A 22,335-nucleotide genomic window follows, 5' to 3' on the forward strand; every position below is an offset into this window, starting at 1 on the left:
AAAGCCACATTGTTCTTCCTGGAACTTTGACTCAACTATGCTCCTATGAGTCAGCCAGAGAACACCGTCTCGATTTAAGGCTTTTAGCATTTTGGGCCGAATTTCATCATCACCAGCAGTCTTGCCCAATTTTAGCGATTTTATTGCTAAATGGCTCTTCTGCTGTGAGACTAGTCGTTGCCCCTATCTGCACCTCTCGGATGTCCACAACTGCTGGGCCACTCGGGTTAAGAAGGCTCTCAAAGTATTCCCTCCTTCTGCGGAGGATATCCTTCTCGGTTGTTAAAAGTGCACCATTAGAGGTCTTAATTGCCCTTGCTGTGCACTATTTCCTCCCTCGAAGGCGGCGAATGGTCTGCCAGAATACTTTGTTTGCATTTGCAAAAGATGAGTCTAATCTTTCTCCAAAGGATATAGAAAATAATAATAATAATAATAATAATAATAATAATAATAATAATAATTATTATTATTATTATTATTATTATTATTATTATTATTATTATTATTATTATTATTATTATCGTTTAATTCCAAGGCAACTTAATTTAGTTTCCGTGCTCTTATATTTTTCTAAAAATTATTAGGCGCTGGCAATCCATAGAAACTTTGGAGTTGAGAGTATTCAGCAAAAAGAGATGAGCATGGTTCTGCTATGTGATTAGCGGTTAAGAATGCTTGAGAGTGTGATGGAGGCAGACATTTTACTCTTCTTTAATGAAGTTTTCTTTTTAGTTTTCAACACTTAAATTTATTGGAAAAGTGTTGGGGCAAATAGTTTTTCTGTAATATAGGTCGTTTACAAGAGATAAAATGGACAGCCCAGCATTCAGTTTGAATCTGGGAACCCCGCTCTCTGTGGGTGCGGAACCCGATCCCGTGGAAGAGCAACATATTCAAGAACTTCAACGGCAAATACAACCGTCTCCTTTGCAACCACAGCAGCATGATATTTTACATCAGAATCAACAGAGTCCCCAGCAGCAACAAAGAAGTGCCACAGCAAGTGTTATACAGCCATTTTCGGCAAGCACTGGACTGACACCTCAGCCTCAAAGTTTAATACAGCCCCAAACACCGGTAATTCATCTTTGGTTTCTCTCCACTGTTTTAATGTGTGCATATCGAACCACATTGCTTCGAGTACGCTTTACGCAGTCATTACTTCATCCCCCCCCCTCAGTCTACACCATTATGATTGCTGGGTGTTGTATGTTTTTAAACTTTATTGCGTTTCTACCCATGCCTCCAGTAGTGTTTTCTCACATCATGAGATAACCACTCAATTTGATTTATACACTTATGAGAGAAATACTTTAATTTTCAGCAGAATTAGGGTATTAGTCATATTATGTGAGATCACACATGCAGAACACATCAGCAGTTTCAATAGTTATTTTTTATGTCAATTCATAGGAATTTTAGGAAAAGAATTCCATGGTGTCTATTACATATTTATTTAAAATTTTTCATTATTTCCCCTTTTTAAATATAACCAGTCATCTGTTTAAAAATTTTAGTTTTGAACAGATTAATTACTTTGTGTTGGTTGATTGGTAGAGCCTCTGCTACTAATGGCTCAGCAAAGAGTTAAGCAAGTTTGAGCATGGTTAGTAGTTGGAAGGGGCTCCAGTCATTCGATGCTGTTGGCACACTCTCCCTCGATGAGTCTTTGAACTCCCTGGAGGTGTCACATAATAATAATTATTATTATTAAAAGAAAGCAGTAGGGAATTGGGGGCATGCCATTCACACCACTGTCATACTTTGAATTCATTTAGACTATCTGTACTCGCCAGCTCCAAAGGCAGGCTATATTTCAGTTTAATGCTGCACTATAAGAGAAATATCTAGTTTCTCACCCATTTCTTGACTGCATTCATTCAGTTTCCATTATGATGCCCTCCTCTCTACTCTTCATAAAATGAAAAATTCTGTTTATTAGTACCTGTATTGCTCTTTCAGAAAGTAGGTCACTATCATGTTGTCCTTTTTCTTCTGTTTGCTAGTGTCTCAGTCTGTCCTCATCTGCATTCGAAGTCCTGATATAATCTTTAACATTTTCCTTTGCTCCCTCACCACTGTATGTACATCACCTTGGAAACCAGGAGACCAGATATACACAGTAGCCCAGTTCAGTTTTATCAAATCCTTGTAAAAGGCAAAATGACTTCTTTATTCTTAGAAGCCAGTGTTTGTTTTAACATTGCAGTTATCCTCTGAGTGTATTTTGCAAATTTTGCTGCATTACTTTTGAACTTCAACTTGATATCTATTAAAACTTCAAGATCCTTAGCCTGGTCAGTTTCTTCTAGAATAATCATGCCAATATAATATGCTGTTGGATTGAGCTGACAGCCATTTTCACATTCTCACAATTGGTATTCAATTCATTCTGCAAATACTGCATGATTACACATTTCTGATTATCTGCTTATGTTTGAATCATCAGTAGATAGCTGTATCTCACATTCTGTTCCATAAAGGATTACTAAAGGAATTCTCTAAGATTAATACAAAAGAAATTTTGTTTCAATCTTATAGAATTCCTTTAGTAAATTACTATCACATCCCCTTTCCTCGGCCTGTTAACTAAACTCTCCAGCTCACACACCTTTGGTATATTCTCATAGGGAGTATTCCAGAGACCTGTTAAGAGCTTGTCTCTCATTTCTGAAACCCCTCCACCACCTCCTGATACCCAGGAAACCCAAGTGATGACTAAATTTTTGCAGAGTAGTCAAAATGTGGATGAATTGCAGCCCTATAAAGAAAAATAATAACCTCCCTACTTGTTAGTGTGTTTCTTGACATTCAGGTAGACCTTTGAGCTATTATGCCAACTTTTGCAATACCCATTAAATTTTATCTCTGTGTAAACCATCACTGTCAGATCCCTAGCGTCATTAATTAATTCAGTACCATCAGTATGATACAAAGTACATAATCCTTTCATCCCAAAATGCATAACCTTAAATTTTGCAGCATTAAATTGACAACCATTATCCTTTATCGCTTCTATTTAAATCAACCTGCAGGATATCTGCATCATTATCAACTATTGCATTTCCTTGTTTTGCATTGTTAGCAAACAACTGAATCTCTCCCCCCCCCCCCAAAAAAATCATTCACTACATCATTAATGTACAAATTAAAGAGTAGTTGTCTTAGTACAGAGCCTCAAGGCACTCCACTAGTCACTCATGTTCATTTGCCTTGATTTCATTCCACCATATACTCCTCTCCGGTGTCTCTGTCAGATCCCTCCCCTCCATCCATGTCACCATCTTCTTATCCATTCCCATTTGCTCCAGCTTGTGTAATAGTTTTCCAGGCAGTATTCTGGCAAATGACTTTTCCAAGTCTTGCAGCATCATGGTATAACCATTTCCATTATCCATTTCTGCTGTCACTATTATATAATGTGAATAAATTATTAAGACAGGCCTTACCTTTTAAAAGCCATCCTGCCACCAGTGTATCACATTCTTATCCACCCATTTCTGAATTTTACCTTTTGACTAAATACTTTAACCACCATTTCTGAGATATTACTTTTTCTTTAATTGGCTACATTGTCTTGCAGCCACATTTATGTAATGAAACTTTCTTTCTGCTCTCTTGGATCTTTACCATAGCTGAGACTTCAGTTTAACAACTTCGTCAGAGGCACTGCCAGTTCTCTTCCATGTTTATGTAGCCCCCCCACACACACGCTGTCCTGTCCCACTGTACTCATAATGACATTTTTCAACATACTTAAGCACCTCCAGTTCGTCTACCTCCACCAGTCTCTAGTATTTCATTAACTGCAAAGTCTATACCTTAATGAATACCCTTGCAAGGTGATTTCTTCTGCTTAATGATATACCCTTGCACTATTTCTTCTGCTTCTGTCACTTGGCTGCTCTTTTTTGTAATCATACTGGTGCTTAGGCTTATGCATTAATTATTACTCATAATGATGTTTAAGGAAATTATGCCACCTACATTGTTAATTTATTTAAACATCATGTTTTCTGTAATTGAAATTAAGATTAAAAAAAAAAATCTAAACAAATATGGTTGTGTTCTAGTTCTCTTGTAAAGTATAACATGATGTTATACTTTACAAGAGCTTCTAGTGGAACAGCTTCCACTTTGTTTCTATCTTTATCGTGTGTTATTATAATGTTTTATATTGTGTCCCAGGTGAATTCTTTTGTGATAGAGATGAAATATTGGAACTGTTAAACTTGTGTTTCATTTCATTGTGTTACTTTTGTTCCATTAAACCAAATTATGATCTTAAACCAGCACATGTCTTAATACGTGCTTGCCAAAAGTAGTTGGATATAAAGCTACTCCAAGTAATTCTTTGCATACCTCTTTCCCTCTATCATTCCTTCCAGGACCACTTTTTGTAGGTTGTCGTCTTAACAAATGTCCAAAGTATTTGGCCTTTCTTCTTTTGATAGTTTTAAGAAGACTTCTTTTTTCTCCCATCATTTGTAGAACTTCTGCATTCGTTTTCTTCTGAGTCCATGATACGTTCCTAATTCTTAAAATCCACATCTCAGAAGCTTGATTTCTTCCATCCATGTCTCAGCCCCATACAATAGAATTGACCATATATAGCATTTTTATTCTCAAATCTCTAGATGTTAGGGCATTTTTCATTGTGTTGAATTTCTTTCTAGCTATTTCAATTCTTCTTTTTTATTTCTCTTGTGCTTCATCCATCTTCTGTTATTATGTGTTTCTAAATTGTATTCTCTTCTTTTCTCTATTGTTAATTTTAGGCAAAAGGCCAGGTCTGTACATGATCGTCCTTTTCTAAATCCATTCTGTACTTCTAAAATAAAGTTTTCGGAATATTTTATTAGTTTGCTATTTAAGATTCTGCTGTATATTTTGTAACAGGAATTTAGTATACTGATACCTCTATACCTATGTATGAAACAAGTTCATATATAACTTATATATACTCTTATTGTATACCGTATATATACTGTGTGCATTCTCATATGCGCGCACGCCCACTCTCTCTCTCACTCTCACACACACATGCCCACTCTCTCTCTCTCACTAATCTCTCTCTCTCTTTCTCTCTCACACACACACACACTATTTTACCAGTTATCTGCCAACTACTGCAAAGCTCTAGTATGATCTCTAAGCCACTTGCTTAGAGCTATAGCTTAGTAATTGTAGAGGACTATTGTGTTAGATGGTGTAAGTCCGGCATCATGAAATTACTGCAGTGTTAAGATCTAGCATTTATGATTCCACAAGCTGTTGACCAGCAGATTCAATCCATACCATGAGAAGCCACTCCACGTTGTTACATTTCCACCACCAAGCTTCATCCTTTTGGCAACACACTCGTGTAAAATGCATTCCAGACATCTTCCATACTTAGTTTGCATCCATCAGACAGGAAGAGCATTTGGCTCGATTCAAAGCCCACAAGATAAATTCCATTGCTTCATGGTTCATGAAATTGTATGTTGTTAAAATTGGAAGTTGTATGTTGGTAGCAAAGGCTTGTGGGCTGCTACTTCTCCATGAAACTTCATGGCATTCATCTTTCCCTGTGTATTGTTAGAAATTAATTGTTGTGGCTGTTTGCATCTCCAGACACACAGATTGTCTGTAGTTGTCTGATAGCAAATGAGGTGAGCAGTCTTCTGAAGTGAGTGTCAGTCAGTATTTTAAGCCTGCTTGGTTGTACTCGAGCTCATTGTTACCTGTAAACTGTTATTTCTTCATGTTAGACCTTTAAGTCCAGTACAAATTTCATATGAAGACTGTTGACAAATTATTTCATTGGGTTTAAACCTTTACTAGTTTCATGTACATTATAGTGCATTTCATCAGGATAGTGACAAAAAAAATACAACTGAGTTAAACAAAAATCAAATTAATGGAAACAGGAACACAATATTTAAAAATGATTACTAACTAACTTAAGGAATTTACAACATATACTGGAATATAAATTAAAATAAACTTTAATATATACTTCCTATATTTTGGCAACGTCACGTTGCCATCTTCATGGGAACATAAGATTAAGACACTTGCATACAGGCACTAAAAACAACAAATCCTCATAAGCTCATTTGCTGTTTTTAATGCCTGCCTGCACATGTCTTAATCTTATGTTCCCTGTTATTTCCTTCTAATATGTCACCTGTTTACACAAAAATTCAGAGGTGAGGCAAATCTGCAAATGAACTACTGATCATTTGCAGATCCACAAAATTTACATATTGTGTAGTTGGATCCATTTTTTTTTTCCAAGTCAGAGGTTTGCTCCATAATTTTTGGTAGGATAGCATACGCATATTAGGAGGACTATGCCAATCCTGCTGTCTTTTGTTCATTCTTCACTTATGGTTTCAACCTTTTTTTTATTTTATTTTTTATTTATTTTTTTTTTTTAACAGTTATTTTCACAAACATCTTCCTTCTTGATTTTTTTTATAAATCTTGAAACTTCAAATTGTCCAAATGCAGTAATGGTGGTTTTAAAACTAAGGAGTTTTAGACATCAAGTTTAATCCATAATTCTGACATCATTACTCGTATTACCATTAGTAATGACAACGAGAATTACAGCACTTTTTTTTATTAATGATGATGGCATTGTTTTCATGTAATGATGACATTACTGGTGAATGGTTGATCCATGATTTGGGTCATGGATCAGCCATTTTGCAGATGATGCTTAGCCTTATCACAGTCATTGATCAAGATAGCAGGGCCAATCTCACAAACTGAGCTGAAACATTACTAATGGCCACAAATTAAGGTTAATGTGGTCTCAAGCATGAGGTGAGATGAAGAATTTGTTGTACATACAGAAGAATTAGTTAATCCTTCTGTATGAAAAGTGAAACATAAGAGGTTGTCATTTTAAATAGTTATATTATCTTAAGATTGATGTTGAGTGTGTAATTATGCTCCTATCATTCATTTTTGTTTCAGCCAGAATTATTCTTGCTGTTATTACAGTTTTGGTGTTGTTTCCAGTTGCTACTATAAAGTTGTTGCTGGCATTTAGAAATGCTTCAAAGATGAGGTTTCTGTTGAAGTCCATCAGTTTCTCCAGGTTCTTTTATACCTAGAATAATGAGTATTATTCAAGCAATTTAGTCATCATGGCACAATTAATTGTTACTGTAAACAGATTGTGGGAAATTGCCAATTTCTGTGTAGTGACTATATTTTTCTAAATATGATATTTAAATCATGTTAAATTGAAAATCGTCGTCTTCAGTATTCTGCATGTTACTTATTTGATTCATTGCTTACTACTTAATAACTTAATACAATTACTACATTAAAGCAATTTTTATTCATCGAGCCTGCAGGTTCACTTGTTTCTCAATTAATTGCTTGTAGTACTTGGTTTTACTGATAAAGTAGGCTGCAAGTCAAGAGTTTCTCAGTTTTATAAGTATACGTTCTTTTTGTAAATTTTATTATGGTGATATATCCAGACATTTTTCTTTTTTTAAATTGTAGCAGGGTTCATCCGCAGGCATTTCTGGTGGAAATGCAAGGTCTCTCACGCCTGGGGGTTCGGGGAGTGGCCTTTTTCCTGGAACTCCAAGTGCACCGATGACACCAATGACCCCAATTACACCATCGTCTGCAGATCCCGGTATTGTTCCTCAGTTGCAGTAAGTTCATAATAGATAAGCACAGGAAAATATATTAACTTACTATAGCAAGACCTCACCATTTGCTGATTTGTGGATTAAGTTTTTTAAGATCCTATTTTGTAGTTTCCTCATGTCTTCTTTGATTAATCATAGTTAATGATAGTGAGAGAGTAGGCTGGACTGAAGTTAAGTGGTTTAGGAATATGAGTAGCATATTTTCTCCATTTCTCATATGACTTAGTTGGTCTATCATCATTTATTCAACTGTTTCTCATTTCATAAGTTGAGCTGCTGGAAATTTTGTTTTTTTTTTGTTGCATACTACTAACAAATTTTGATTGCTAGCAGTAGGCACTTTCATATTTAGATGTTTTTATGCACTAAGATAAATATAAGATGACTGTATTTTTCTCATGCAAAAGAGATCCCAGTTCACCTACCCTTACTCTCAGTAATACACAAATCACCAAACAAGATCAGATCTCTTTGCTTAGACTAACATTTATCTCCAGTCTTTCCTGGCATAAACCCATCACATCAATAGCCTCCTCAGCATCCCAGAAACTTGGCATTCTCTTTCATTCAAGAGCCTATTTTACACCTAACCAACTCTTCACCCCACACATGGTGCTGATGTCCCTATAGGTTCCTCAGCCCCTTGTGTATGGGATCAATATAAAAAAAATAATAAAATTATGATAACATTCATAAAAAGTGCTTAATTTGTTTTTTTTCTTTCATCTTGAGCTGTGATTCAACAAGAATTTTTTTTTTTTTTTTTTTTTTGTAGACTTCAAGGTGGAAGGATAAGTGAGAAAGCTACTTTTGTCTCTATGAATGAAATATTTGGTTTGTTTCAAGGGAGGAGTAACGATTATGTGAACGAAGGATACAACTTACCCTGTTGCATGCTTCATATTTGATCAGGGGAATTATGTCCACGAAAGAGAGAAATAGTGGCAATGGTTATGAGGCAGTATGGTGTAACGTGGAGATTGACAGGAAGACATATTTAGTTGGATGTTGCTATAGGCATGGGAATGTGGAGGGTGGTGATGAAGAAATGTATAAACAACTTGGATTAGTGAACAAAGGAAGGATAATTATTATGGGTGATTTTAATTATAGCAGTATAGATTGAAATGAAGAGATAGCATTTGGGAATAAGTAAAATAAATTTCTTGAGTTCTTGAGAGATAACTATTTCAGCAGCACGTGAAGGAGAGCTCACGAGGATCAATAGTTCTAGATCTGATCATTTCATCAGAGGATGTAATTGTGAGAGAGGTTTCACACTTTCCTCCAATTGGTGAAAGTGATCATGAAGTGATCACCTGGGTTGTGGCTAGCCATATGCAGACTTTTGTGAGGAAAGAATATATGTAGAATTATAAGGCTGGTGATTATGACAAGCTTAGGAGACAGCTTGGATCTATAACATGGAACAAGGAGTTGAGCGTTAAGGAAATAAATGCATGCAGCAAGGTGTGAATGCAGTGGTGTAGCTAGAGCTTTTGCTGCCCCTCTCAACACACACCAAAAAATTACAAAAAGTCAAAATGACGTATAGGGAAATAAAAATTAAAACACTGTGTTTATTTTTGAAGTAAAACTTTAACTTCAACATTTAAAATGTTCTTTTTCTTGCTTTTCTGTTAGCAAAATAGTCGATGACAATGACGAAGTCTATTTCATAGTAACCTAGGTAATTCTTAATCGATTTTATTTAGAAAAACTCCTCTCACAACTAGCAACACTTACAGCAATTGTGAGGAAAATTCACAGTAGTATTACAATATTTGGAAATGAGTTCTCGAGACTGTATTTTAGAATTAACTGCAAAAGTTCAAAAGGTTCAAAGTACTGCCCCCCCCCCCCCCCCCCAGCTATGCCACTGTGTGAATGTATTCTGTAGGCCAAAGGGTTGAATAAGATAGGTGTAAAATGGATGAATGTGGAGCTTAAGCATGAAATCTGGAAAAAGAAGGTATTTTGGAAGAAGTACAAGATGAATAATGGTAATAACCGGTTACATGAAGACTATAAAGAACAAGCCAAGCCAGGAGTGTGACTCAGTAAGGGAAACAAAAGTGCAGTATGAGCAGAAATTGGTAAATCAGGTGAAGAAAAACCTTAGAAAGTTTTTTAGATATGTCACAAGTAGAAGGAAGAATGATCCTGGTTAGATGAAGTTAAATGAAGATGAATGCAAGTAGTAGAATAGTAACCAGCAGAAGAATGGTGGAATCATGAGGAACTTAAGTGTAGAGGACATAGGAAAGGATGGCTTAATTGTGAGTAAGCAGGAGGTATTTGAAGAAATAAATAAAGTTGATGTCAATAAGACAATACGATTTGATGACATATCACCACACATCTCAAAGGAATGTTCCAGGGAATTGGCAGTAGCATTGTCATGCCTGCTTAATAAGTCTTGCAACAGCAACAGGTTTCAAGGGAGTGGAAGGAGGATAAAATTGTTCCACTGCATAAAGGTTTCGATTTGAAGCTGTATCTTCAAATTATGGGCCGATCTGTATATTTGGAGTTGTGAAGGTTCTGGAAATAGAGAGATTGGTGAGAAGTAGGATACAAAAATGGTTTGATAACAGCAGTATTCTCTGTGGTTGTCAGCATTGATTTGTTAAAGGGAGATCATGCTTCACTAACTTTCTTATTTACTATAACAAGGTGACAAATACCTTGGACAGGGGAGATGCATATATGTGGTGTACATGGATTTTGCAAAAGCTTTTGATAAACTGCCACACGACAAGCTGATAAATAAATTGAAACAGATGGGATTGGATAACAGACTTCTGAGTTGGATCAATGACTGGCTGTCAGATAAGTATCAGAAAGTTCTATATGGGAGTGCAGTATTTCAAAAGAGGAAGGTCCCTGGTGGTGGTGTACCGCAGGGTCAGTTTTGGGACCATTGTTGTTCAGTTTGCATGTTAATGATATTGGGATGGGTTTAACTAGTGATATGCAGCTGTTTGCAGATCATGCAAAACTGGGAAGAGCAATGCAGAGCCAAGTGGATGTTATGGTCTTACAAAAGGACTTGAATAGATTGCATGAATGGGCAGGTAAGTGGAACTGTCAGTTCAATGTTGCAAAGTGTAAGGTTTTGAGATTTGGTAAGCAACAATGGCATGCAAAGTATACACTTGGTGGAGAAACTTTAAAGAAGTAGATCAGAGGAGAGATCTAGGAGTGATGGTTGACAAGGACCTGAAATTCAGGGGCCACATTGCACAAGTTGTGAGGACGTCATGTTGGATAATGGCAAAGATGCGGAGTACCCTGACATGCAGAAATAGAGATGTTATGATGCCATTGTATAATTGTGATGCCTTGATTAGGTCTCATATGGATTATTGTGCACAGATTTAGTTGCTGGGTTTTCATGGTGAAGAAGATATGTTGGAAAGGGTCCAGAAAAGATTCACAAAGGTGGTCTTTGTGTACTTCACATTCCAAAGTGGTCTTTGGGATGTGAAGTACAGGACAGATTGGGAGAATGTAAGTTGCAAAGTCTTGTGAACAGGAGGAGGAAGAGGGTAGATATGATTAAGACATATAAGCTAGTCAGGAGTTATCAGGTTGCAGGGCCGGTGTGAGAGTATCTGATGCCCCTAGGCAAAGAAAATTTAGGCACCCCTATACAATGTCTCTATGCAGTAATTAGTGCATCATTTTTAGTGTGCCTATATACATCTTAAAAATAAATGTTACAGATTTTAAAAATTTTCTATCTATACATCTTTATGCCTAACTGTTTTAAAAAATCATTCACCAGAATGAAATAATTTAGTTACTGATTTAAAACATTTTACAAAGTTATTTTTAATGACATACTACACTACTTCAATGTACACTATGTATACCAGGGTTTCCCAAACTGTGTTCTGTGGAAGGTGAATAAGTGTTCCCAAGAAGTTCCTGGAATTTGTCATTTTAGTTTTCTAAGCATTTTTTATGAATAAATATTTTATAGTGGAAATATTCTGAGGAGAATAATATTCGAGAATATGTTGAACAGCTCGGACCCAGAATGCCTAATAACATTTGTGTATCGTTAATTTTCACACATCAAAACCTTGCAACATTTGGGAAAGAGAATACTGCTATTTATGATCAGTCATAAAATTGCCTGCAAGCAGATTATAACAATTTGCCGCATATAATATTTTTCCTACAAGCGAAGTTTTTAAGCAGCAATGCAGAGGCTGACCCTGATGAATAGAGAAGCAGTAAAATTTGCAGATGAGGCAATAGGGCCATACCGTCGGTTGTATGAAAAAAAGAAACAAAATGCCTGCCAAACTACGTTAGCTCAATTCTTTGTTAAGAAGTAGAATAATAAAATTTATATTCAGAATATGTTTTATAGTCTTTCTGCTACATGATTTTACTTTAACTAGGCCTTGAGACATACCTTAATTCTTTTATAAAAAAATTAAGGTTCAAAACAGAAATTCGAGGAATGAATTATACTTTTCCCCATAAGTTATTCTATTCGATTAGTGCATTTTCGATTAATGTGCCTGTTTTAAAGAACGCATTAGGTGCACTAATCGAGGGATTGCTGTATATATATTTTGTCATACTCACACAAGTACACGTACACCTACATGTGTGGATATTTATAAAAATAATATCATTATGAACATTTATATATAAATGTTTATATATAAAATTTATTAATCAAAACCAATACATTTGTATACATATGATTACTCCTAATATCTGTATAGCAAGAAAATTATCATCATCATCAAATTCCTACCATCCCTCAAGGGGTGTACAGGATATGACAGTACTACATGAAAAAATTACATCATTACTAACTTCCTATCTACAATTTTCCTCCAAATCAGTCTGTTACTTGTCAAGACTCCAACATTATCAGATCTTATATTTCTATCGTCTAAGGCACTTTGTACCGTATCAATCCACCTATATCTTGGTCTTCCTTTGGGTCGTTTTCCTGCCAACCTGGCAGAGAACACTTGTTTTGCTAATCTTTCCTTTCCCATTCTATTTAAGTGACCATACCACCTGAGATTAGCTCTGCTAATGCATTCCTGGATGCTGACAATGTCAAGTTCTTTCCTAATATCCTCATTTTTAATATGATATTGCCATTGATGCCATCTGTTCATGCCTCTAATCTTTCTCAGGACTCTCATATCTGCGGTCTCTAGTCTTTGGTCAAGTGTTTTACTTCTGACCCAGCTCTCAGATCCATAAGATAAAACTGGTTTGAACACTGTCTTGTATACAGCTAATTTAGTGTTCCGACTAATTTCTCTCTTATTCCATATGAATTTATTCAATTGACTTCCCACCATACTACCAGCTTTGCTGATTCTGTTGTCAATTTCTATATTTAATTTACCATCTTCAGTAAAAATCGTGCCTAAGTAGCTGAAATGTTTTACTTGTTCCACAGGTTCTCCATTCACAACACAGTTGACATTTTCAATGATTCTGCCTATTTTCATTGTCTTTGTCTTTTTATTGCTGACCTTCATACCATATCTATTACAACAGCTATTCAATTTAGTCAGAGAATCTTGCAGACTTGTAGCGGATTTATTTAGAAGTATAACATCCTCCGCATAAAGCAAAGAGCTGACATTAACATCTCCAATTTTGATATCATGTTTAATACCACATTCCTTCATAATGTGATCCAATAGATAATGAATAACAGAGGGGATAATGTACATCCTTGTCTCACACCAGATTTAACATTAAACCACCTTCCTGTACTTCCTTCAATTCTAACTGCTGACTTACAACTCAAATAAAGACTAAGTATTGCTTGATATAATGCCCCATTGACACCATATAACTGCAGCGTATTGAATAGCTTCTCTCTTGGCACCTTATCATATGCCTTTTCCAAATCGACAAAGCTTAAATACAGATCTTTGTTATATTCTCATGCTTTCTTGACAATTTGTCGTAAAGTGAAGATCTGATCCTGACACCTGTATTTGGCCTGAATCCAGCTTGTTCTTCACCAAGCTTTTCTTCCACAATTCTTCTCAACCGTTTCTCAAGTATACTTGCATAGATTTTGCCAGGAACACTCAGTAGGGAAATACCTCTGTAATTCTCACATTCAGTTTTATTTCCCTTTTTATATATGGGTACTATGAGAGCTCTACTCCAATCATCGGGAATTCGTCCCTCTGTCCAGGCTTTCTGAACTATGCAGTGCAGCCACTGTAAGACTTTTATACCACCATACTTCAGCATTTCTGGTCGAATATTATCTACTCCTGCTGCCTTTTCACATTTCAAGCCTTTGATGTCTTTTTCTACTTCAAGTATGGATATGTATTCCTGACTGCATGCCTGGTCAGTGTTTTTTATCACTTTGCTGTCATCACTGCTTCTTTCATTTAGCAGTTTTTCAAAGTAATTACTCCATATTTCAAGGATATCTTTTTCTCCTGTTTTCATGTCACCTTTATCATCTCTAACTCCTTTTACAGCACTCTTTCCTCCATTCCTAAGTTTCTTCAACAACCTCCAGAATATTTTGCCACCTTCTTGATATTTATTTTCTATATTCTTGCCAAAGTCCTCCCATGACTTTTGTTTAGCTAGTTTTACACACTGTTTAGCTTTCTTACATTTGTCTCTGTATTCTTTAAGAGTAAAAGCTGACTTATTTGCCAGGAACTTTTTTGATATGCTTTCTTCTTTTCCTTCACTGCCTCTTTAACTTCCTGTGTCCACCAGGGAGTTCTGATTTTTTTATCCTTGCACATAACCTCACCACATGCCTCTCTGGCAGAATCAATCAATGTTTTCTTCAGAGTTTGCCACTGAATCTCCAAGGTTTGATTCCTGTTCTCAAACTCTTTCATTTTCTTTTCAATAATCTTTCTGTATTTTAGTCTACAGTTCACATCGGAGAGCTGCTCAACTTTTATTCGCTTTAAAACTTTCTTACATGTTATTCTTTTCGATATGAAATTCAATTTTATCCTGCTCAAGACTAAATAGTGATCACTTCCAATTTCAAATCCTCTGTACACTCTGGTGTCCTTCACCAGGGAGAAAACATCACTATCAACAATAACATAGTCAATGAGACTTTTCTTATTCCTAGCTTCTTCTCTCCATGTGAATTTGTGCACATTTTTATGTTGGAACATGGTGTTAGTAATAACCAGTCCATGTCCTGAGCAGAAATCCAACAGATATTTGCCATTATTATTAGCTTTGCTCTTTTCTCCAAATTTTCCCAAAATATTTTTGTATGTCTCACAATCATTTCCTACTCTGCTATTTAGATCCCAACAAGGACAAACTTTTCCTTTTTCATTGTGTCAGTTGCTTTTTCTAAAGCGTCAAAAAATTCCTCCACTTCTACCTTAGTAGAACCTTCTGTGGGACCATAGGCACAAATAAGTCTCATTGTCCAGTTCCCCATTCTCATATTTGCCCACATTACTCTACTTGAGATTGACTGCCATTCAAGAAGATTAGCCTCGTATTTTGTGTTGAATATTATGGCTACTCCTTCTTTTCCTTGATTGTTATTGCCTGAATATAACATTTTGTATATATTGCTCAGAAAGATCTCACCAGTTTTGGTCTTTTTTGTTTCAGTCACCCCTATTATGTCGATCTGGTACTTATCTAATTCCTCAGCTAGCTCCATTTCTTTGCCATTCAGGCTTCTTACGTCGATAGTACCGATCTTTAACTCTGGTGATGTTGAGTTGGGGTTTGTTTTCAGATTTGTTCCAGTAGCTGACGTTTCGCTGTTCGCCCTGGTTCCCTGGCGAAAACAACGAGGGCCTTGTTTAACCGGGCAACGCCCCAGCCGGCATGAAATTTTGTCATGTTGTACCATCATTTTTTTATTTTGGTTTAACCAATAAGAATACAATTTGGTCGGCTAAATCCCAATTTGCCAGCCCATCCTTGTTCGTTCAGTATCAGAGTAGATACCCAACAGGGTGCACCACGAGAAGGTGAGGATTGGACATTAGGTCAGAAGCCCTGGTCGGTTCTCCGCATTCCTTTAAAGGCTATGTGGAGGCAAGAAAATTATTACATCTTAAATACAAAAATTATGAAAAATTAATCTTTCGGGCTTTTGTTTTGGCAAAGTTTTGAATTAATTCGTCTATATTGATCGTAGATATAATTTCATGCTGTATAGATATTATTGCTAGACCATTGAGTCGTTCCTGAGCCGTCATGGAGCGATGTAAGTTTTAATTTTGAGAAACTCATTTCTGAACTTGCTACCGATACTGGCAATGTTGAAAAAATTCTCAGAGCAATAAACACATTTGGAACACTATTTTCTAAATTATTTTTGCATATGTATGACAGGACATCTAATGAGGAAGTATTTTCTGGAATTTGCCTTGCTATTATTTGTAATTCACTACATAAATCTTTCCGTCAACATCTCTAGAATTATCATGTGTTAAATAATTTTCCAACATCAAACATTTTTTAAGCAGTTCTGCTGAAGTAATTTTTAGAAATTCATATATATTTAAAAGAAAACCAAACTTTTCGTTAATTGTAGACATGTGCTTGAATTTTTCATCGACAGATGCAATTGAAAAATAAAAATCTACCTTAAATTTTTGTTTACAATCTGTTATGAATTCATCCTCTGCTTCATACACAGATTGTTTCTTTTTTTTTTCTTAAGTCTAACTGTTTATTGTTCAAAATTAGGCGTTACACCTAAGACCTCAGCGATTTTTTCCGCATCTGTTAACATCTTTTCAAAGTCATCCTCATTTCGGATTTTCATTAAGAAATTCTTTGTATCATTAATACAATTTATGGCACCATTCATATCAAGGCTTGTATTCTGAAATTGTTTATTTGTAAAGTTTATTTCAAAAAGTATATTATACCACATTACTAAGGATGCGATAAATTTGAACCCTTAAAGTTTTAAGAAGACTACTTGCGTCTAATTTCATGGTATGTCCACTTAACCCACATGAACTATCATCTTGAGATATTTCTTGCAGTGCTTCGCAAACATCGGACAAATTATATCTTAGGGGCTTTAATGAGTCAATTCGACTCTCTCATCATGTATCACAGACTGGTTTGAGTGTAAAATTACTCATATGTCTTTTGAGGTATTCCCATCGATGAGTCGAACCAGAAAAAAATACACATAGACCAGTGTTTCTCAATCTGTGGTCCGCGACGTTGGGACAGGTGGTCTGCAGGCAGATAAATTAATTAAATATATATATTTTATAATTATCCAAACAAAACAAATTAAAACTGAATAAGTTTTAATTTGTTTTGTTTTAATTGAAATCAAATGGAGACTTTAAAAAATCCAACAAATAGCGTCAGAATTTTCAATGGCAGAAGATGAAAAAAATTACATTATTGTTCACTTCACCCCTCTTTTATTATTCGTCATTCTGCCGCTAAATTTGTAGTGGCAAAATGACGAATAATAAATTAGGGGTGAAGTGACCAACAATATAGTTTTATTGCCTTAGACAGCATGACAAGATTTCTTAAAAGCCATAAAAGTGCCACCTGAGGCATTCTCCCCCCCCCCCCCGCTATGCCTCTGTAACTTAGTGGTCCGTAGAATTGTTTTAGGCATTGTACTGGTCCTTGGGCTTAGAAAGGTTGAGAAACGCTGATATAGACGATGTACCGTGTCAAAAAATGCTGTGGCATCTAAAGTATTAGCAGTGCAATTCACTACTAAATTTAATGATTGTGAACTACAGGATACATACATTGCTCTCGGTTTAATATTTGAAATTCGTTGCTGCATACCTTTTACATCACCTTTCATATTACTGCCATTATCGTATCCTTGACCTCGTAAATCTTGTATTGGTATTGAAAATTTGTCTAGCGTTCCTAGTATTTATTTCATTTGATAAAAATTCTCCAGTGGTATATTTTATTTCTATAAATCCCAAAAAGTGTTCTTTTATAGAAACCGTGCTATTACCAGTGTGTCTACAAATTGAAGTACTATGTTCATTTGTTCTGTGTGACCAATGTCGGACGTACAGTCAATAATTATGGAAAAATATTTAGCAATAACAGATGCTAAAATTTTCTTTTTTATCGCATTGGCAAAGATGTTTATTATTTCATTTTGAATATCTTTTCCAAGATAATGCACATGTGTATCTTTTATTCTTTGAAGATGTTCATTCATTATTGGATCAGACTTTGCTAGAAATTCGACAAATTTCAAAAAATTTCCGTTTCCATGCAAAAACAATGTCTCATTTGTTCCTCGAAATGATAAATTTTGAATAGTTAATGTCTGAACTAAAGCAAAGAATCGTTCTAATACTTGCACCCAATGTTTCTCCTCTTTTCTAATAACTAGCAAGTTCTCTTCATCGACGGTTTTCTTTTCTTTTATTCGAATTTCTAATTCTTTCCATTTATGGTAATTTTCAATGTGTCTTTGACTTTTTTCATTCGCAGCTAAAATAGAAGAAGCATTTTTCCAGTCCCTCAATTTAGAATCAGCAGTGTTAATCTGCCATTGATCAAATAATAAACAGCAGAAGCAAAATGCAGAATCTATGGATTTTGAGTACAATAACCACAAACGCTACATTGTCTCGCCGTTAAATAGTCTTCAAGTATAATGAGTCATTGAAAATCTTCTATTGTTATCTTTCGGAAAATCAAAATTATGAATCTGTTCAGGTCCATGTTCAACTAATAGTTGATGTAATTGATTGATATTGGAAAATTTTACAGGACACCAAGTTGCTGGATCATTATAATTTAAATTTGTAAAATCAAATCCTTTTATGATTGGATCTGTAGAACAACCAGCTTCAGAATCAGCAATACTCTTATGATCTGTAGATTTCTCCTTCGATGTTTTAATCCAATTTTTGGTATCTATAGAATTCTCCTCCAATTCATTAATCGAAACTATAGACGAATTATTATCCAACGAATAATCTTGAAGATTTTCTTCTTGTATGTGATTACGATCTTCTCAGCAAAGATATTTTAAAAATTCACTTTCTTGTTTTTTCAAACTTTTTTCCTTTTCCACTTTACATTTGTGATATTGAAAACCCGATTTCTTTTTATCCATTTTCAAAATCCAGTAATTGAAATATTTATAAATAAAAATAAACTTAATTATAAAAAATATGGACTTTAAACTATTCAGTAATTCACAAATAAATTTTTATACATTTACTTAATGAATATTTATCAATTATATATACCTTATAAGTTATAACTATATAACTTATCTATCATACATTTATAATCTAATAATTCAAAAATTATTAAAAACAACATAAGTCCACAGTAATAACTTTAATTAATAAATAAGGTAGATATTTCATATTAAAAATAATAGTACATCTTCAGTGTTACAAACAGATAGGAATAGAATACAATGAATATTCGGTGGATCACCTATTAAAATACTATCTCGCGAGCTAGGAAATGAAAGAAATTAATAAATAATTAATATTTAAGATAATTAGTTTTTTAATGATTACATAAAATAAAAGTCTCCCAGATCTTCGAGAGAGAGAGAGAGAGAGAGAGAGAGAGGCAATCATTTCGATTTAAATTTGGTCGGTGTAAAAATGCTTCACAACTTTCTTTAAAGAGGCTTTCATATTTTTTGAAACAATTCGAAGAGACTATGTTTTCATCCATTCACCCTCAACCATCTCTTTGGTATCGTTATGTCGATGATGTTTTTGCCATTTGGTCACATACTGAAGATGAGCTTTCTACAACAGATAAATAGCCTTCATCCTTGTATCCAATTCACCATGGAAAAGGAAAATTCTGGTACTTTATCATATTTGGGCATCCTGCTTACTCGAACTTCTTCTGGTACCTTATCTACAAGCGTCTTTCGAAAGCCCACATTTACTGGCAGATACATTCATAAAATGTCTGCTCACCATACATCTCAAAAATTTGGCATTCTTAAATCTCTAATTAATAGGGCACATAAAGTTTGCTCTTCTCCAGAAATCTTACAACAAGAACTTTCCATCATTAAAAAGTTAATGGTATTTAATAATTACCACCCTAATCAAATCCAACAGATAATTGAATCTTATGTTCCATTACTTAAGGTTTCTTCAACAGTTCGCAGAGTTCCAATCCCCTACATTCCAGGAATCTCAGAACCTATAGGTAGAATTTTAAAAAAGTACCAATTGATTCCCACTTATATTCCTATCAACAAAATTTCTTCCTTATTGCCTTCTACAAAAGATAAACTGTCATCTCTGTCTTTGGCTGGCGTTTACAAAATTCCTTGTGAATGCGATGTTTCTTATTTTGGACAAACTGGCCGTTCTGTGGAAAAAAGAATTAAAGAACATCGATATTATATTGATTACAACAAACCTCAGAAGTCTGGTCTAGCACAACACAGTATTACCACTACCCATAATATCCAGTGGGATAAAGCTATTCTACTTCGTAGATGCAGGTTCAAATATGAATGCCTCTTTAAAGAAAGTTGTGAAGCATTTTTACACCGACCAAATTTAAATCGAAATGATTGCCTCTCTCTCTCTCTCTTGAAGATCTGGGAGATGTTTATTTTATGTAATCATTAAAAAACTAATTATCTTAAATATTAATTATTTATTAATTTCTTTCATTTCCTAGCTCGCGAGATAGTATTTTAATAGGTGATCCACCGAATATTCATTGTATTCTATTCCTATTTGTTTGTAACACTGAAGATGTACTATTATTTTTAATATGAAATATCTACCTTATTTATTAATTAAAGTTATTACTGTGGACTTGCGTGTTGTTTGTAATAATTATATTATGCTATGCCACAGGTCCCTCTAAAAATAATAATAATTCAACAATATTGTTTTCTATGAACATAATTGACAAATTTCTCAAATGCATCTGACTTAATGAATTGTGTAAATATTTATAACGCGTTTAAGTACAGAAAATGAGTGTTCACCACTAACATTACAAACAGGCAGTGTCCAGGGCTGCATTTATACTTTTGGAGACCCAAGGCGTAACATCATTATGAGGCCTCAAAAATAAGCACTTTATTAGTTTATTGAAAATAAAAGTCAACATTTCGTTGATAACTAATTTTAATAACACAATACAACATTGGTATACATATATTTGCATTTTAAGAAAAAGTATATAAATACATCAGTTCAAATTTAAATAAAAAAAATCAATAACAGAAAGTTTTTTTTTTCTGGCTTTTCGCATTATTTCACATATTTCTGGCATTCACATAGATATATTTTAGCAAATATATCTATAATGTCATCATAATTAATCGAGTCCATTATATCTGATTCAATGCATAATAACGACAGGTCACTTGTTTTCTTTTGGTGCAAGTTGCTTCTTAAATAATTGTATAAGGATAAAAGATTTAAAAAAAAAAAAAAAGAAAAGAATTTAAATGCAATCAAATTAAGCTTGCTAATCAAGGTAAAAATAGGAACTTCATCAACTGTAAAGTTCAGATATTCTCACTAAAAATTAAAATTTTGAATTTACGGTAATAAAAATTGTAGTAAAGATCATTATATTTATGGAATTACAACATGGATCTAAATATAAATATAAAACATTTCAGTTTGCAGTAACATGCACAGTATGCCTCCCTGGTTGACAGAATGGTTAACGTATCTGGTTTCCAACCACTCAACTTTAGGTGAAAGGTAAATTTTGTCACCTAGTGCGAGACCACCTTACTTACTGAAGGCCTGGGATTCACATAAAAAGCATATAATATATATATATATAGGATTAATTCAGTTCCAACTTTATCGCACAACTTTATTATTAAGATTTATTCAACTCCAGATTTGATTTTTTTAAGTTGCAGTAATAAGTATAATAATTCCAGCTGCAGTTAAAACGTAGAAGCAATCAATAGTAACGATAACTTGCTATGCTAGCTAACATCCACTTTTTTACTCAACATTTTAGCCTAAAATAACTAGAATCTTGATGCACAAAAAAATGAACTGAAAATCAATTTAATTTATAAATAATAATAAACTTGAAAATCAAATGCTCTGTTTATGTGATATAGAAACCGCTCTTACCCACCAATTAATACAAATAGCAGCAGCACACAAAAAAACCTTTTTGTCTCAGAAACGTGTTTCAAAATGATCGCAAGTTGAATACTCAGCGATCTGTTCTTTCCTAACAGATTAGTTTCCTAACACGCCGTAAATTCCCAGAATGGGAATTTACGGCGTGAAATATTCTTAAGAACGTTATAGAATAAACTGACCATATATTTAATCTCTGGATTAAGCTGCTGAGTCGGTGATTGGTCAACACAAGTCAAACATTTAGTAAGAGAATATTTCCAGAGAAGGAGATTGGAATTTAGTAATATTGATAAGAACAACAGTCCAGTAGTTCAGAAATGAAAACCATCTGCGACAAAATGAAACTACTTTATTTAATTAAAAACACAAAAATACAATCAATTTATTAAATATATCTTTATAGAGTTTCATAATTAAAAGGACTCTAATAATAATAATAGATTTCTACAGATGTCTCATCTTGTTTTGATATTATCAAGTTATTCTGAAGCATTATGAATTTTGCTATTTTATTATTATGCCGATAATATTTCTTCAAATGCAGCACTTTTTAC

At 34.3% G+C, this 22,335-nt stretch overlaps 1 protein-coding gene across 1 annotated transcript in view; it reads left to right on the forward strand.

Annotated features, from left to right (window-relative positions):
- The first annotated feature begins 656 nt into the window (after positions 1–656).
- The window catches only part of Tbp (TATA binding protein), a 121,805-nt gene continuing 100,126 nt past the window's right edge, over positions 657–22,335 (forward strand). The window contains exons 1-2 of the mRNA XM_090395854.1: positions 657–1,080; positions 7,513–7,670. Of these exons, the coding sequence (XP_090251980.1) occupies positions 814–1,080; positions 7,513–7,670 (425 nt within the window). The 5' untranslated portion in view covers positions 657–813. The remainder of the gene's footprint in view (positions 1,081–7,512; positions 7,671–22,335) is intronic.

This window comes from Typopeltis vanoorti, chromosome 7, assembly GCF_054136105.1.
Source record: "Typopeltis vanoorti isolate ZY-2024b chromosome 7, IOZ_Tvanoo_1.0, whole genome shotgun sequence".
In the NCBI taxonomy this organism is placed as follows: domain Eukaryota; kingdom Metazoa; phylum Arthropoda; class Arachnida; order Uropygi; family Thelyphonidae; genus Typopeltis; species Typopeltis vanoorti.